We start from the raw sequence: 19,716 nt of genomic DNA on the forward strand, positions 1-19,716 counted from the left end.
GTGAACTTTTAGCATACACATGATTTCTCGGGGACACTCTCAGGCTTTATTTGCTCCTCCTTCTTTTTCCCACCGAAAAAAGACTGAATTAATACAAATTCACTACATACTGTATATGCATTTTGCCTGAGGTTTAAACAGCATGTACAGTTCTCCATATGAGCCTGTTTGATTTCGAGTCTGTCAGTTATAGACTCATCAGGTAGCAAAGTTCCCGCTGTGTGGAATTAATTAAAATAAACTGTGTTCTGTTTTTCTCTGTTGCAATAATCAAACCTATTATAATTACACTGTGGAAGTAATTCAGGTGTATGGAATTTAGTATAAAAACATGAACTGAATAACTTTAAGACTAAAGAAGAGCCCATTGATTGTCCTTGCTGTCTGTGTTATTTGACCATACAAAGCTTTAATTTAAAAGGCATGTTTTTGTTATAGAAATAATAAGCCAAGCGTTTCTATGAAATTCTAAAAATAATCACCAGTTCTAAAAAACGCAACATAGCAGATATTTGCACTACGTGTAAAAAACCAAACATATAGAACTGTCATCCATTAGTAATTGTGATATTGAGCAGGGAGTTGTATGTGCAGCTAGTCCAGTTTAACACCTGCTTCTCGCATCAAGAGTGACAATGTGTCAAGCGTGTATTCACCGTGTGTTTTGTCTTAGTGACTTAGATCTCAGCCTATCAGACAGCCGCGAGGCAAACCCTGACAGTTGTGAAGGCTGTAGCCCATGATTGATACCCATGGCACATTTGTCAAATCATTCAGTGAGCCAGTAAGTAACTGAAGTCCAGGAACCTTAGACTGAAGAGTGCACAAAATAAAACTACACCCCCCAAAACTAATTTTAGGCAAGTTTCTTGGTACCTAGGTTCCTATAGTGAAAAGAGGCCTGTTTTGATACATTTTTCACATGTCCTACAGCTCTCTTATTCTCAATATAGAGATTGATTCATCTCTGCACACACTCTTTAATCAAATTGTCTTACAGCTTGGTTTCCTATAGCATCCCTGTGGTTTCATTAGATCACTTGTAGCTTTGAGAGTTACTGCCATCCTACTGCAGTACATGGTAGCTAATAGGGCCTTAGAGGGTCCAGACTTTCCTGTTAGAAAAGCTTCTCAGAAAAGCCAGTTGTGCTCTCCTGACTCCAGTCATCCATTTAACCCGATTTGATTTCATCTTTTCCAGCCACACCCCTATCTGTTACATACAATACTTCTACATTTATTTTCAGGGATGTAGTTGGGAAATAATATTCAGCTTAGAAATTCAAATATCCTCGAGTTGTGTGGCAGCACAGTCACATGCTATCAACAAGCAGATCTGTACTGTGCGCTAATGTACAGCCTGCAGCAGCACAAAAGAAGCTTGTGCCAAGATCACTGTCATTATAGTTATATCAGATTGAAAAAATTCTCACATCCTTAGAATTCTTCTTACAGTAGATGTAGTCACAGTTCCTTTCCCCCAACTTAGCTTTGACTATGTGTGACATGACAGATGAAGTTGTCGATAATTTTCACTTGTAGAAGACAGTGGCTGAGAGATTGTTTCTTCAAGTGAAGATTGGATGGTAGACATATCATCTTTCAGCGGTTTCCCCTCGGACGCTCTCATAATACTGTTGAGCTCGGTCTCACATGGTGGTCTCGTCTCCTTTAAAAGCCTTTACATTTCCGCATGACTTGTTTCAGCTTGGACTGTAAAATTTATGAGTCAGGTCTTAAAGTCTCTGTCATGCTGGACTCTCACAACAAACGCCCCCTTTCCTCCACCCCTCTCAGCCAGCCCGACTCAAGCTATTAGATGAATGGTCTCCATCTACTGCTTTAAGACCTTGAGGCATGACATACATTACACAGAATAATGGCTGTTTTCTGTTTTGTTCTCAACCATGTAAGAATGTTGTTCTGTATCTATTCATTTATCAAATTTCTTCGCATTAAATGTTTTATGCGGTAGTGCTGTGTGATGTAGATTGTAGATTTCCATAACACATCACAGAGAATAGAGTTGACACAGATACAATTAATGCTTCCATAACTGACACAATGACCACATTCAACTATAACTACTTTATAATACTACAGCTGTTTTAATACTGGCCTACGTAACAATGGTTTTTATATATGTCTTTCTAATCAAACATTACTGTTGTGTTTTTATGCGTCATTTATGAAATAGTTAATAATTATGACACAATATGCTAAAAACAAAAACAATATTACCCTCCACAGTTGTATTCAATGGATGTTGCTATGGATTGAGATCGACAGTGGTACAACTCACTGCTCAGGTGTGATTTATTTCGCACATTGATTCATACTGAATACTAATTGGGCTCCACATCTTTGGTATGCAGTTTTACTTGTCGCACAATCAGGTGAAATTTGGAATAATTACTAGATAAAAGAGCTGTATACTGGAAATCTTAATTGAATTTTTATGACAACATTTATTTCAGACATGTGTAATTAGTGTTTGTTCGGACTGTCATATTGTATATCGTAAATATCTGTAAATTCTCCCCATGATCAAAATCTGAAGAAAAAGGTTCCTTCATCAAAAAGGTCATTTGGAAATAGTTCAGCAACAATGTACACATAAATCTGACATTCATGATTTGGAAACCTGAACCAATATAAGTAAAGAATAAGGACCTGAATTATATTGTGATAAATGTATTGACTGATATAAAAAAAAAAAAAACATACTAAACCTTTTGCCTATCAACCAGTACTGCATTGTATAAGCAGCAAATACAATTCACTTATGCAACCAAAAAATTCAATGGATTATGCTGTAAATTTTTTGTGTATGAGAGAAATTGCAGTAATAGGTTTTTGTCCTTAATGGCAGTGAAATCTAACCCTAAAAGCTATAACTCTTCACATTCCGGTGCGCTTTCATTCCCGTGAAAGCAGGTGTCAGATGGAAGCCCAGCTCCTGTTTGACTCTAACTAGAAGAAAGTTCAAAACGTTAAAACCATTTCCTCCTATTCAGAGCATCTTATTCCTTCATTTTTGAATGTAATTGCATCGAGAGCAGGGCCATCAGACGCTTCTCTATATTCCCATCAGCAGAAAGCACTTCAGTGCCATTCCTAATCCCCACAAACCGTATGGAGGATTTGTCACATTGAGGGCAGGAATTTTGATGGCTTTCCTTATCTTCTTATCTGAGCAGTGTGCACCTTCTCCTCCTTCTCATTCTTGCATAACTCTCTTTCTCATGTTGAGTTTGCCTTACATTATTTGCTGTGCTATATGCTTCTCCTGTGCTGCAGTTATCCTTCCATAAGAGAAGATGAACACAGGTAACAAGTTGATATCTTAGGGTTTGAGATTTACCCAAACTACAACATGGTTCTGCCTTTTTTCTCCTTATTGTGGATACATTTTTTTCAGTATAAAACAGCAAAAGTACCCAGCTACTAAATTGCGTCACAGCAGTGGAGGAAAACTCAAGTGATGCTGACTTCTGTGTTGTGCAGAGGCTACAAAACTCCTCTAAATGCTGAACAAAAGAATTCATGTTTTCTTTCTTCCAGATTTAAGCACAACCACTCGCCAAGCTGAGGGTGTCCCGAAAATAGTAGTAGAAAGTTGTGTAATATGACACTGTATGGGATGCTTACACGGTGTCGCACCGCGACTGTGAAAAATGGTTTGAGCTAAAAAAACAAAAAACAAAAAAACCCATAGCTTGCCAGTTGAGTGGGAAAGCAAGACAAATCAGAAGTTGACTGTTTCAAAGTCATGAATGCTGCAACAGTCATCTGTGGAACCAAACCTGGTTGTTGGGGGTGGGTGGGGGGGGGGGGGGGGGGGGAAGAACACTGGCGAGACGTGCCTCCTGTTGTTATCCTTTCAAATACTCTCCAGGGGGAAATTTCACTTGTGCCTTCTGGTGCTTGAGTATGTGTTATTGCTTTTCATACATAATTGTACCACCAACATGCTGTCATTCAAATCGAATGGGGAAAAGGGAACATAGGAGAGGAAAGAAAGCAATTTCAAAGCTGCGCAACAAAACCTGTGGAAATTGCCTCACCTACAGCTCTGTATGTTTCTGTCTCTCTCTTCATTTCTTTCTTTCACTCAGACTTTTTTTAAAGAAAAATAACTAGAGTGTGTAAAGACTGCATACACTGTCCTATGCACTAGATTTATATTGATAATTAAATTATAGAAATGTTTACCTTTCCGTTTGTTGTCTGAACTAGTTTTAATGAAAACAACGTGTAAAATGTTTGTATTTTAACTGATTGGATATATTTGATATCATAATATGTCAGTTGTTCAGTTCTTCAGTAACCTACTTTTCCACAAGCTTCTCGTTTGCACATTTCTACTTCTGTCATCCTCTCACCCTCCCCAGTAACCACCACTGCTGGAGAATTTAGGTTTGGCCTGCCAGATGCAGAATTTAGAGCATGTCATTTCACACATCCTCTTGATTTACACTTTGAATGTCATTGTTATGTAATTACATTACATGCTCATTTCACGTAGCCATGTTTACTGATAAAATTGTGTGGTTTTTCTGGGGCTGCTCACATGTCTGGCTTCAAAGGTTCAGAAAGAGAGGATGCAGCCAAGTGTGTTTTTATTAGTTGTGCCGCCCATTTGACTCTTGTGTGCAGTGGCCAGGATGTAAAAACAGGCTGAGGATTTTTATTTTCTGTGTTCATTATGGCCCATTTTCTTCCCACACTACTGCAACCACAGTCTGTACAATCTATGTGCTATTTAAGTGTATTATGTTGTCTCAGTTTTTATCGAAGGTGTTTGACATTATTATTTTTTTTGCATCATTTAGCATTATAGGCTTTGCAGATATAGTGCTCTGTAAATACCTTTACAACTCTGGATAAAACAGGTTGTTAATTTGAGATTTTTTTCAATCTGTTTTATATCGTCTAAGCTTTAAAACACTATGTTTAAATATGTTTGTTATAATTAATATGCCCATCCTCCTGTCCCTTTGCTGGCAATTATCACTCTTATTCAAAAATCATGTTAGCACCATCCTGATAAAACCATCACAAATAGATGTCCTTTAATGAACAAAATGTTCATTCTGTTTTCCCCATGGTTTTGCCTTCTTCCCAGGATCACGACCGAGGTTAGAGGATGCTGCTCCTCGGATCATAGAACATCCATCTGATTTGATTGTTTCAAAAGGCGAGCCGGCCACCCTTAACTGTAAGGCAGAAGGCCGCCCGACGCCAATGGTGGAATGGTACAAAGACGGCGAACGCGTCGAAACAGATCGAGAGGACCCACGATCTCACCGGATGCTCTTACCCAGCGGCTCCCTATTTTTCCTGCGAATTGTGCACGGGAGACGAAGCAAACCGGATGAAGGTGTCTACGTGTGCGTGGCTCGCAACTACCTGGGTGAGGCCGTCAGTCGCAATGCATCGCTTGAGGTGGCAAGTAAGTGTCTGATTTAAGTGCTCAGCTGTGTGTGGATGACGAAACCAAAAGACAGGAATCAAATGCTGTTCTGCACTAATGTGGGGGCAGATAAATGGGAATCGACAGAATGTGAGGGAGAGATAATGAAGGAACAAATATACTGTATCTAGAATGAACGTTTTCATTATTATCAATTTATACATACAAAAATGCCTATTTTAAGTGTATGTAAATATATTGAAGTAAGGAATTAACACAAATAAATCTGCAGAGAAATGTACTGTTGTTAGCAAAACTGTAGAGCTGTAAAGAACACATAAACCAAATGAACAGTGTGCGTTGTGATACGGGTCTGTGTTTCGGCAAGAGGAGATAGTGGTGATAGCCCAATGCTTGTCCACATATCAGGTGTCAAACACCTTGTAATGTAATATGTGGTTTCAGTAATATGAAACTGATTAAATCAGCAATGGATTTCACAAGTAATAATGCTAGGTGCACTGTGTCAGCAGCGGAGTGCAGAGGCAGCTTCAAAGGACTATCAGGTCTCTTATCATCCCCATTACTTGACTCTGTTAACTTAAGACGCCACCCCTGACCTTGGTGTCAAATCTCCTTGCAGCTTCCACCCTGAGCCCCCCCCTCTATTCACCGTTCATCCTCCTGCCCAGGCTCCAACATGGCACCCTATCTTCCCGCGCTCAACAGAGCTTGGTCTCTGTCGTGTTGTGACCAGCTCTCTGTGACCAGGTCTGTTAATGTAGATGGATGACAGCTAGACCCAACAACAAAAAGATAACAGTTGTCGCCACTGGACAGGAAAGCTGAGAAACTTTTTTGCATGGAGGGGAGGAAAGGCCACTAGGTAGTTGGCAGCTTCCCTGTAGCAGATGTTAGGTCCTTAAAATGCAGCAAACTCCTGTCAGTTTGTTTTTCAACTGACACTGCTTGATTTTTTTTTTTGTTGTTGAAGGGCTGCTTATGTTTGGTGGCACTTTAATGAAATGCAGATAGGGCCAATTACATCATTGGTGTTAGATTAGACCATTACCATTAGTGTTTAAACATCACTATAAAGAGTAACTGTGTTTTGACACAAACAGCAGGTAATTTAAAGAAATCTAGGCAGGTTGTGTGAATAAAAATATAATTTGGGGTTATTTTGTCATTGTGTCCACGTACACTTCCATATATGACATTGTGAGAAAATGGTCTAATGCATTGCAGATTTTCTTTTCTTTTGCAGTTCTTAGTTTAAAAAGTCATGTGAGGTAAAGAACCCGCAGCTGCAGCTCTTGAATTCATTTTGTACTTGAATCATTATAAAAACAACTTCTAATGCTGCTCCCAGTGATCTCCCATTAGTGTGAGTGCTAGGATGACACACTTTGTCTCTGCTGTTCCACCTTTTTAAAATTTTCTTTTATTATAGAATGAACATTTGGCCATAGTGATAGTCATAGTCATAGTGATGACTCACTAGAGTTAAAACTTTGGTCTACTGACTAGAGGGTGCAGAACTTGATACTCGCTAAGGGCAGACAGCTGCTTAGCAGCTGCAACAGCAGTGGTTTCAAGGCCCGGGTGCAACACAGTAAGTGATTTTGCAGTGCACCTTTAACTAGAAAAAATTATAAAGGCATTAAAGTGACTCATTGGAACAGATGTAAAATGTCAAACTAATCAAAATGATTAGAAATTAGAAATGTGGAACTTTCCCCTTTGCATGCTAGCTTTATATTGAAAGTATTCTCATGTAGAATCAAAAGCAGCTGCTGTGGTGTGAGAGGCTTTCAGGGACTCTAGCAAGTGTAGGTAATCTGTGTTTCAGAAATGTTAAGAGGCCAATAGCCCACAGCAGACGCTGCTTCAGGCCTCTGAAAACCCAGGAAGAATCCTGGTTTTAAGGACACACTGTTTACTTTGTGAATGTTTTCTTCAAACTACAAAATAGAAGAGTCTGTAGATTTGTAACTGCCAATGCATCGTTGTAATACGGACTAAAATTAAAGAAGTGGACATTGAACATACTTTATGTTAACATAAAACAGTAATTTTAGAGTAATAATAAACAGCAATGTTATCCATGTTTATCTACTGATTCTGACAAAGGTGAGTCCTCACATCATGCTGCTAGCAGCTTTTGCAGGAACAGCAATGGAGATTTAAACACTTGCCCAAACCCCTTTACCCTTACAATCAGGAAATTCTCATTGTGCTAGCATAAACCAAGAAAGCGAACCATGGGAACACTCCCAGAAAAAATGTGTGAAACTCTAGATTCTCGTTCGCACATTGATAGTTTGGACGTTATATTTTCCTGAAAGGCTCCAGCCACTAACACAATAATCAGTCTGAATTTCCCCTGACTGCCTCCACAAAGAAAAAAAACAACAACAACTTGTGAATCATTCTCTATCCATTATAAACAGCTGGAATCTGAGCAGTATGTCCATCACGTCACCTGAAAGCATTCCTCAAGCAGCATGAAGAATTACCTTTCACCTTGCTCTTGCTTGATGTCGGTATCAACATCAAAAGCTGCAGGGTATTTGTGATATAAGCCGTATAGGGAAAGGAGGCAGGTAGAGTAGGTGGGGGTGTTGTGAATCACTTTTCAGAGAGGTGGTTCTAAAAAAGCAAAGAAATGGTGCAACAGTTGCCAGAACTGTCATACTGCCTGTGAGTAATATCTTTGTCTACAGTTTGCACAGCGCTAATTTTAAAGCCGTCTTTGATTTTCACGTTTCATGAAATTAGTTTAAAAAAACTGAGGAAAATAATTTAATATTATGAAAGCCTAACCCCACTTAGGCCAACAGATAATATTCTGTGCTCTAGTCTGTAACACTGATGTTGCTTTCTCTCCTCATGCTGTGAGCTCCTTCAGGAGCTGACATTCTCTGCAGCACATACACAGGGAAACTATTTGGTGCATAGCAGTTGCTCTCACAGATAAGAATCCTTAATCTGTGGTGGTGGTAGAGAAGTCTTCTTGCGTGTGTGTGTGTGTATGTGTGTGTGTGTGTGTGTTGTTTTTGGAGAGTTAGAGGCAGTGAGAGCTTATAAATTATATAACAAATTTTAGCTGGTGCCAGCCCCTGCCAGCTCTCTCCGCATGGCACAAGCAGGGCCAGAGGTAAGGCCACAGGCATGTAAGCCGGTCTGGAGCTGCCAAGGGTCTCAGCATGGCACCAGAGAAGGCTCAAGATGGCACTTCATGGCATGGTGTCACTCTGTCTCCCAGCCTGTGCCTTGGAAGCTTGTGAAGCAAACTGAGAAGTAGCTGCATTGCGTATTGGTGTGTATATTTGGTATCAGGTTGGGAGCCAACACAGTGGAAAGGCTGGAAGGTTCAGGAGGTTTAACCCCTCACAGTCCATCTGCTGCATGCTGAGGGGCAATACACTGAGCTGAGAATTTTGCAGTGCAGACGTGCATACCTGACTTAAGTCTTTGTCTACCAGAGTTTTATTTTATGGTGTTTTAATGTCATATGTTGTGTCTCCTCCAAAAAGTTCAAAAGTGCAGATTGTTTTAAAGTAAAGGTATTACTACTGATATATTGTCTAGACAATATCTCATGTAAAAATGTAAGCATTAGTTGACGAATAATAAGTCAAACAGATGTAACTGGACACTTCATCATTCAAGCTAATGCTTGAATATGCACATTTATGGTTTTTAGCTTTTAAGTGACACTACACCCAGAATCTGTATTTCGAAGATCAGACATTATGTGCAGACATAAAAAGGTAGCTGTAAAATGTATGTAGAATCTTCACTAACAAAGAACATCTCCTCTAGTCAGCTTGAAATCACTTTGTTCTAGTATATTCCTGTGTTTAAACTGCATGAGCTGTGTGATATTTTAGTCTATTTTCACACTCCTTGTCACAACAGCTATTGAGTGCAAAAAGCCCACATAGGCACAGGATCTCTACCATGTAATAGAATAAGGTGTTGGCCAAAGGGACATTTTGACCAGATGGTAATGCTAGATACATATTCAAGAAAGAACTGGTATATACCTAATTCTTGGAAACATTTTTCCATTCTTGGACACATTGTTTTGGGTTGAATTGAATTGAATTAAATTGTTACTCATCTGGTGCGAGCTCAACTCTAATCAACTCTACACACTTTTGGTAACAGAATTTTTTTACTGCGGATATAACACCCTCTCATTAGCTGGTCATCATTGTGACAATGCATACAGGACGGAGACAGATTTTAGTTTAGATGACAAGAGGACCTTGATTTCACAACGGTGATTAAGTTGTAGAGACACTTCTCTCAGTCCATAAGTAGTCTGCAGTGTTTTCACATTACCTTGTGGCATCAACACAGCTTATATGGAACCTCGACAGAGGTTATATTTAAAAACCAAAAAGGCAAGTAGAGACTAGTTGATCCAGTAACATATGACAAATCATTTGGGTTTTCTACCTGCCAATTCTGAATCAATACTAATGTTTAACTAAATCTATGTATGTAACTGACACGTTGAAAGAAAATGAAATACTGCAGCTGTAAACTTGGTAGATTTTATTTTTTGTGAGGTACTTGATCTAAATATTGAATACCCTGGTTAAGGTCTTGGAGAATGTGACTAATGAAACATGATCCAAAAATGATAGTGGCTACAAAGGGAACATCTCAAGTGTTTCTGAAAAAAAACTTGATGACTTATCATAGCAAGGGTTTGAAACTGTGCCCAAAAAATACAATACAATACAATATAAACAGCTTGTTATGGAAACATAAATACAGAATAAGGTAAACAATAGATCTCTTTGTATTGGAGCTACAAATAAACATAGTATCAATTCAAAGTTTTCATAAAACCCTTTAATAATCAGTTGTATTGAATCTGCTTTTGTCTTGAAAAATACAACAATTGCTCATTATTTCTCAAGTGTTTTCAGACTTTCACTTTTCACTTTTCATTTGCTAGAATTCATACACTGACAATTATGCACTCAATAACTCATTAGGGAAGGTTCTGCTTAGTTACCTCAGTAACAGTTTCCACTTATTAATAATGGCTGAATTGATGAAGAGAAGTTTGATGCATGAACTGCGATGCATGAGTCTTTTCAAGCTTCGATACCTAACCTCAGATATGATCTCGCTGGCAGGTCAAGGCATTTTTTTAACTACACTGATTTCTTTGCAAAGTACTACATTCAATATTATGAATGAAGGGTTAAGGATGACACTGGGTTCACATGGAGAGCTGTAAATGTCATGACTTTCTTTTAGGATAAACTCAAAACTTCAACATTGATGGAGTTTCACTAGTTACTCACATTCATATACGGTATGTGCTGGAATTGTAGCTGTCATCCAGCAATACGCTTTAAAATCCCTTCCTTTGACTTTGTGAACCTGTGCATTCCATTACCTTGCATTAAGAACAGATTCAGCACCACTTCCATGAGTATTATCTTCCAGAAAGTGTTTTGCAACTCAATCCTATCAGATTTCATGCATTAAAAGAGATTCTTTGATCCTGAAAATGTGGCCTACAAAGTTATGTGCCAGGAGCAGAGGCCAATTCATGTCAGATGCATAAGAGTCAGTCAAGCACAATAGACCTAACGGGCCAGACATCCCTGGGTGGGGATTTGACATTCAGAGTTACTTGCCCAAGCTCCAGGCGGCTTTTTCTGTTGGTGTTTTATACCTCTGACGTTTTTATTATGCCTGCCTTTATGGCTCATGAATATTCATGAAAATGGGGTGCTTTTTTTAAAGGTGCTAGGGGTGGAGTTAGAAGCATTTCAAATAAAAATGAGTGGAATAACCTCGGAGGCATTTATCCCCCCTAAACCACCTCCCTCTTTTTAAGGTTGTTTGGAGGTCAAGCCTTCAAGGCTCAGGACGGCAGCTGCCGTGTGGAATTTGGGAAGTGAACAGGTGATGTGATGAGACTTCTGTCTTCCTCTACCTTTGTGCGCATCTGGTCATGTGTGTGTGTTTAAGTCTGGGCTGACTTTCTCACCCATAGTAATCATAGACACAGTGGGAGAAACAGCTGAGCAGCCTTTTCACCAGTTGGTTCTCCTTTCTCTTTCTTTTTCCTCACATATGCATGTGTGCATGCACAAATATATCTGTCACACTCTTTTTGACCACTGAGACCCCTGTGCAGAGAGAATGGATTTCAGCGTTTCTGGATTTGGAAATGGTGAAAGGATTTGGTGGGGCTAAGAAGTAGTTATAGTGGGAGAGCAACACAGTTTGGTAGGCTCTTGATAAAGCAGATAAAGGGACACTCCCCCACTCCTCCACCCAACTTGCTTCTTTTTACAAACCCCCCCCCCCCCCCCCGCTGTCTATGCTTCCCTAAAGCTGCCCTCTGTGCCTGGTATTAGCCCTAGTGGACTGGAGCCATATGCGTTGTAATGCAGCTCTGCAGTGCATGCTGTCATACACAGCAGAGTGCAGTCGTAATGATCTGTAAATGTAGACATGTACCTGCAGGGTACAACTACGTGGCCTTTGGCCTACTATCAGTCTCGTTTTACATCTGTATAATTTCTCTTACCTTTTATGAGTAAAGTTATCTGAATGTCTTGTAGGAGGATGTTGAAAAAAATCTGATGACATCCTGTCTGTGCTACATTGGAATCAGTGCTCTTCAAACAGGGAGTGTTCCTGTTCACCTGTTCCTGTTTCTTATCTTTAAACCTGTTCGTAACAGACTGTTTGGAACTGTTACCAACAGTTTTAGCTTTTAACCTAATCTGAATTAGCCTTTTGTTATAGCTGGTGGCCTCATTTGAATTGAGCTGATATTATCTGTTGAGCCGTTATGAGGCATCTGATTTTATCTTTTTCTTTTGACTTATTACGTAAGATGTGAGATGATTTAAAAGTCTGTCAAGCAGCTATGAGGCATCAAATAATTATTTACATCTGAAAACCCTGTAAGTTGCTACAGGTAAAAAAATAAAGCTGGTTTATTTTTTATAGGTCCCAATTTGTAATCATTATTTCCTTCATATAATAGTATTTTGCAGTCCTTGAGCAATATCATATTCACCATTGGAATTGCTAACACCATGACAGGCTGTTAAAACAAATCAGATTCTCTCTACGTCTTCCTGCACATCCACAGAAGCATGACAATGTTTTCCACCAGCTGTCTGCAGCACTTTGTCCACTCAGATCCATTTCTCAAGACAGCTACTGTCAAGTCTTATTTCCCAATTATCCCCTGCTCAGCTCTGTATAAGCCTGCTTTTTACCAGTTGAGATGTATGTCGTGTGGACATCAGAATATGTGTGTCATTGTGCTTCATCAGATTCTACCCATGAATCAGTTTCTGTGTATTTGTATTCAGCACACTGAAGCAACAGCAAGCGATGCAGTAACACAATCGCAGTTCACACTGAAGCCTTCGGCAGTGATATTCTTCACTGCTTGATGATAACCAGCTGTTGTCTCCTTGTTCATATGTGTGTGTTTGTCTGTGTGAGATCTGAGGTGTGTTCATGCTTCACTAATGGGATTGCAGGTCCCAGCCTTGTGGAGGACAGAACCAGTGGCCATTGTGGTCTTAAAAAAAGGGGGGGATCAGATGGCCGGAGTGAGGCTTAACCCCCTCTGTATGATCCGACCGTCTGCTGTTCGTTGAGTCTGACCCACCAGCCAAAACCATCCTCTAGAGGATAGCCATGAATTAATTAGGCAATACTAAAGGAGAGTGTGACTAGTGACCAGCGTGGTCGTGTGCGTTGCTGTGCATCATAAAGGGTCAGTGGAACAAAAGCGGCGGGGGTTAGGCGGTGTTGGGGTATGGGAGAGAGGCGTTGACAACAGGTGGTGTGAGGAAGAGCTTTATCAGCCCAACACCCCCCCTTAATGACAGTGGAGCACAAGGGCAGTTGGTGGGGGGGGGGGATCTTACTCCAACTGTTGTGTCCAATCATGCCCCATTATCTCTCTGAGCTGCTAATCTCAAACACTGCAAGGCCACACAGACCAGAGCCTGTGCTAACTGACTTTATATCCTCACTCATGGATGGATCCAGGGGCTCGATAAATAAATAAATGAGAAAGGTCTAAAGAATATGGAGAATATGTGTTTCAAAAGTCTGCACATTTGCCTAGTATTCCATATTATAGATACATTTTGATTTTTTTGTCTACCTTTATTACCAAAGGAAAGTGACAAAAGGTTGAAGTTTACACTTTAAAAAAATATTTTAACTTAAAAAACAACCCCAATTCCAAAAAAGTTGTAAGTGTGAATATAAATTAAAACAGAATGCAATGATTTTCAAATCTTATCAACTCATATTTTACTCTCATATAACATAAACAACATATCAGATGTTGAAACCGTGAAATTTTACAATATAATGAAAAATATTAGGTAATTTAGAATTTGAAGGCAACAACACATGTCAAAAAAGTTGGAACAGGGCAATATTTATACTATTGTGTAGCGTGCTGTCATCTTTTAACAATTTTCTCCAAATGTCTGGTAAGGGAGGCGACCAGTTGCTGGAGTTTTAGCAGAGGAATGTTGTCCCCATTCTTGTCTAATGGAGGATTCTAACTGCTCAACAGTCCTGGGCCTTTGTTGCTGAATTTTTTATTTTATGATGCACCAAATGTCTTCTGTTGGTGAAAGGTCTGGACTGCAGGCAGGCCAGTTCAGCACCCGGACTCTTCTCCTGTGAAACCATGCTGTAGTGATGGATACAGTGTGTGGTTTAGCATTGTTTTGCTGGAATATGCAAGGTCTTCCCTGAAAGAGACGTGTGGATGGGACCATATGTTGCTTTAAAACCTCAATGTACTTATCAGCATTGATGGTGACTTTCCAGATGTGTGAGCTGCCCATGCTATAGGCACTATTGCACCCCTAAACCATCACAGATGCAGGCTTTTGAACTGTCCACTGATAACAAGCTGGATGGTCCCTCTCCTCTTTGGTTCCCTCCATGGTTCCCAAAAAGAATTTTATATTTTGATTCATCTGACCACAGAACAGTTTTCCATTTTGCCTCAGACCACTTTAAATAAGATTTGGCCCAAAGAACACAGCAGCGTTTTTGGATCGTGTTCACATATGGCGCCTTCTTAGCATGATACAGCTTTGCAACTGTGCTCACAGACACTGATTTCTGGTGTGTTCCTGAGCACATGCAGTGATGTGATTAAGAATCATGGCTGTTTTTAATGCAGTGCCACCTAAGGGCCCGAAGGTCACATGTATACAGTTTTGATCTTCAGCCTTGTCCCTTCCGCACAGAGATTCCTCCTGATTCTCTGAATATTTTGATTATAATATATACTGTAGATGGGATCTTCAATTTTGGTTTGACAGTTTGTCCGAGATTGGTGAACCACTACCCATCTTTAAATTCAAAGGCTCTGCCTCTCTAAAAGTTAGTTTTTTCTCTCCTAAATAAGAATTTTGTGTATATTAACCTGTTTCCTAAATAATATGTCTTGATTAACAAAGTCCTTGATTAACAAAGCACTGTAAAAGCATTGTAGTTGAGGGTCATTAATCATATGGTCTTAGAGGATGCAAATGACCCCCTGTTTGGGCTCATTGAGGCCAGCAATAGGCCTCTGGCAAAACTACATAAGGTGCTTTGTGGAGACTGTTTTGCTTCAGGATAGAGATTAAGTAAAAAAGAAATGCAACGAGGGAAGTCCATTTGGAAGTCTTACCAGACACAGTAACAGTCTGCAGTAGTTTATACTCCTTTTAGGCTGAATTACAACTGGAAGGTTGTCACAGCTATGAACATTTGCTTCTCTGCCAAAGGGTTTGTCAGGTAAACAATGACATTGTTATATTCTACAATAATTTGTATTTGCATGTACTGTTTAATGGGCATTGTTGTTTTGCAACAAATAGGAGTAAACTTTTTTCCAGACTGCTATTCATTTTTGAATCAGAGCCCTCTGCAAAAACCTCCCCCTGCATCATTATAAAAGCCTCTTTGAAATTAATGGAGAGCCTGTGTTTATTAATGCGTTTCTAATGTCATTCTGAAGGTGCCCACGGGGGGCACGAGGGGGCATCATCATAAAACACAGTCAGTACTGAACCACTGGAGAAAGTAGAACAAACAGCAACTACATTGATATACGGACAGGGAAATAGACTGAACATAATGCAAATAGCAGACGACGACACTGATGACTAATGGCAGACAGTTGGGCATTAAGCAGAACAAACATGAAAAGGGGACAGCTCAACTCAAATCCATCAATTCACAACATGAGCAATGGGATACATTTCAAACATCATCCCTGACAGACAGTAAGCACAAGAGGCCGACACGATCAATACACGGTTCAAACAAATCAATCGAGCACAATCAGAGTGTCATTACAGGCCGGATAAAAAGGGTGGACATTAAAGCAGTAAAGGGAGCTGTTTTTAGTTGCCACGATTGTTACCAGGCAGAATAAGTGAATCTTAAACCACCAGATGGAGGCTTCTCAATTTGTTGCTAGTTTTGTGCAGCACATCGTAGAGATATTGGTGAAATCATTCAGTTTACTGCAGATATTGGGATTAGTTATTGTGTTATTCATTAGCTGCAGCACATTTGAGTGGAGTGTCTGGACACTTTATTATAGCTGGACATCTGTATTTATCTTCTGGACAATCCTGCATCATTATTATGTCCCCACTTAAAAAAAAAGTTTTTTTTACACTTTTCTTGTTAAAATTCAGGCTCATTTTAATTTTTGTTGTTATTGGATGAGAGTTGGAAATTCATTCTGTTTATTTGGCAATTCATTCTACTCACAGAACAACCCAGGACTGGACAACTCAGTCCAGTCATTGGACAGCTTCTCACTGCTGCCACCCTCAAACTTAATCTTACGTGTGGATTTTAAATTTATGGAAAATATGGTTTTTATCAAGGGGGAATTTAAACATTATTTAATACTGCAACTTGTCGCACGCTTGGTGCAAAAATTAATATTGGTATGGCAGACAGTATCACTCTGTTCCAAATCACTGGTGCTAAATGTTAAATTAGCATTTTGCTAATTGACAGTTCCCTCTCTGCATATAAATAAGGGGCTTATGTCTACCCCCTTTATATCAATGACTGTTTCCTGTTTGTATATGTTTGTCTTTGTTCAACCTTTTTTGGTGTGGCTGAAGTAATACAGCTGCAACCTGTTTATGCTAAAAGTTGTATTTTCAGGAGGACTTAGGTATATTTGACTTGTCTATAAATGGTAAATATGAGGGCAAACAGCTGTGGAAAATACCTATTGATTTCTACTCGTGTGTATTTGCACAAGATTTATTTCTCTTTAAGAAGCGCTGCAACCTCAATGTTAGAAAAGGTCAGCGAATGGGGGCTTAAGTCATTCAAGTGGAGCTAAATAGATTTCTGCCTCAAAATCCATCTGTTTTTGGAGTTTGTTGACAGGGTGGAAAATTAAAACTGTTGCTTTTCCTTCCCCCAGTCCCACTGCCACCACCTCCTTCTCCTCCTACCCACCCTGCTTTCAGTGCTGGGCTGTGATCAGGCATGGCACACTAACAGGGTAAAAAGTGTGCAGGGCACGAGGCAGGATACAGGACCTGGCCATCTGCTCCAGCTACGTGAACACATTTGCCTCCGTTTGACAGCGACAACTGCCGCATCACTTTGGCTTCAGCCATAACTTGCATTAGTGGACGGAGAGTGACAGGGGCCAGCTGACACGGGCCAACTTGTTTGTCTCCAACATGATGACGCTGATGTCAAAGACGATTCACCTTCATCACCTCTCAGATACTGCTATGAGGCAGGAAAAGTAGTGAAACCGACATTGCAGGGCTATATGTAGGAGAGTGTGTGTGTTTGTGTGTGCGCACAACAACACAGTAACAAAACTTAAGTGGCTAAATCATGTTCAGTGTGCTCCTGGGTTTGCTTTATTGCCTGATCATCATGTGTTTTGACGCCAATTCAGTGGTTTCAATGAACAGAATTAGGAGGCTGTGTTTTAATGCCTTGCTGTGTTGAAATTTCACTTGAATAACCGTATTGTTTGAGTGAAATTCTTTAAAGTTCTCACTGCCACCGCCCCACTGCTGTGGTAAATAATGAATGGGTTGTGGGTCAGTGTGTGCAAAGGGAGCATCTGTTGTCTATAGGTGGCTCTTGTCCACCTTCTTCTCGTTGAGGTTGAGTTAAAGACTGTTGTTAGCTTTCCAGATGGGTGAACTACAGTAGCCTTGATTGGGCTGGTGGGTCACCTGAGGGCAGTATAGGGCAAGAGGACTGGGGGTAAGGGGGGCTTCAGTTGCTTTACAATAGGCTTCTCAGCAATTCTTGGTGACCCTTCTACCCTGCTGCTAAAGGCTGCACGACATCGGCCATTACTAGATTAAAGTAATCCTCTTTTCAGGGCGAGACAATTGCTTTATTAGCTGACCACACACAGGAGCTTCTACCACCTCTGCTGGTATTGTTGCAGGGGGGAACTCGGGGTCACAGAGTGGGTGTTGTCAGTGATGGTTAAGTGTGTGGTTGTCAGACGGAGAGTGGATGTGGAGGGTTGTTGTTTTGGTTGTTCTTAGCAATGCTATGCATAGATTACTTCAGTGTTATTTCCTCTTGTTTAACCCTTAACACCATCCACATTTGCTTGCTTTCTCCATGGACATATTTGTTTAGAGACCAGTTCACCCCCACAACGCGTAATCCATATCACATATTTGTGGACATATTGCTTGAATTACAATCAGATTAAGTGTGTGCATGCATGTGAGTGTTTGCAAATCTCCCTCCTTCCTCTCCTCCCCCTCCTCCCATTCCAGCATGCAGTCCAGATTTTTTTCCACTGCTTCTCTCCACTGGTTTATTTTTGCCAAACATCTCAGATCAAAATGCCGTTTCATCTCCCCATTCCCTCTGTTTGTTTTGAAAGGCATGGAGAATTTCCAACTAAAGCAAAAAAAAAAAAAAAAAAAAAATCCTTCTAAAAACCATTCCAAAATTTCTGCATGTGTTTTTATTGACAGGTCTATTTTTTTGTCTCAAGGCAATAAGTTGTGTTTGTGTGAGCCAGGCATGAACGGCTTCATTGGATAATTTATTCAGCTTTTTCAAACTGGATGAAGGTTTGTCAAACAGTTTGAATTATAAATTCTAAAATTGTTTCAGAAATACTGAGATGCATTGAAATTAAATTAGATATATGTCGTTTAGGTAGTGTGCAGAGATTAATTCCTGTCTTTTAAATGACAGAGCTATTCATAAAATCCAAGCTATTCATAAAATATTAAATCTTTCCATTTTCAATTTTTTTTAACTGAGCCCCTCAAACTAAAGAATAAATATCCAACATCATTATATAGATAGATTTGATGTGGACCAAACATTGAACGGCCATTCGCCTTGACTGAATCTAATACCACTTTCCTCCTAGAGGTCACAACCGTTATCCATGTTATCAACCATTCCCATTAAGAGCATCAATAGAGAAAGAAATACATCATAAATGCAGCATTTTGATGATGTGATATTATCGATCCATGCCAGTAAATTGTTTTTTCTTCCTCCCCACTGCATGAGGTCAGAAGTCACGGTCAGCTACGTGACATCACCCTGTACTAGGAGAAGAACCATTGTCTTGCCCAAAGATACTTCAAGACGGTGGCTCTCAAGAGCACTTCTTACTTTCCGTTTGCTATCAAACGAACATGTCCTCATGCTATGGATGCACAAACACACACTTCTGTTCATACTGAACTTAGGAATACATACATGGACATGTTCCAGGCATGTGGGCAGTCTTTACATACATTCAAGTGTTGCCCAAAAATTTGTGTCCGCAGAGAGTCTGTTTTAACAGATGACAGAATTAAAAAGATATTTACCATCACAGACAGAACAGAGTTTCTCCCTGCCTAACAATCCCCTGGTGTGTGCCACAAATGTGAAAGAAATAACTATATGATATGATTCTGCAGACAGTCTCCAGAGTTTGTATGTGAAAATGGCTATAGCACAGGAAGTATGAATTGGTCTTTACCTGAGTTCAGCCTTGTGAGATTCTTCCACTTTCTAGGAAGAAAATCCAAGAGCCTGAGTGCAACAGTGTTACTTTAAAACAGAATTAGAGTCTATACTCTGCTGAGTTTAGTCCTCAAGTTGTCAGGGGTTGAGGGAGTCCCATCAGCAATTGCAGAGATGAAACACATAGATGGAAAATTGGCAGAAAAACACATGGACACACACACTCACACACAGGGCCAACATGGCATGCAAGGGGAGGTTTGTGG

General features: G+C 40.0%; 1 protein-coding gene across 5 annotated transcripts in view; it reads left to right on the forward strand.

Moving 5' to 3' along the window:
* The window catches only part of robo3 (roundabout, axon guidance receptor, homolog 3 (Drosophila)), a 143,800-nt gene that overhangs the window by 73,615 nt on the left and 50,469 nt on the right, over positions 1 to 19,716 (forward strand). For all 5 annotated transcript variants that reach the window (XM_067494410.1, XM_067494405.1, XM_067494407.1 and 2 more), the window contains exon 2: positions 5,129 to 5,455. In XM_067494410.1, the coding sequence (XP_067350511.1) occupies positions 5,129 to 5,455 (327 nt within the window). The remainder of the gene's footprint in view (positions 1 to 5,128; positions 5,456 to 19,716) is intronic.

Source organism: Channa argus, chromosome 24, assembly GCF_033026475.1.
Source record: "Channa argus isolate prfri chromosome 24, Channa argus male v1.0, whole genome shotgun sequence".
NCBI classification, from domain to species: Eukaryota; Metazoa; Chordata; class Actinopteri; order Anabantiformes; family Channidae; genus Channa; species Channa argus.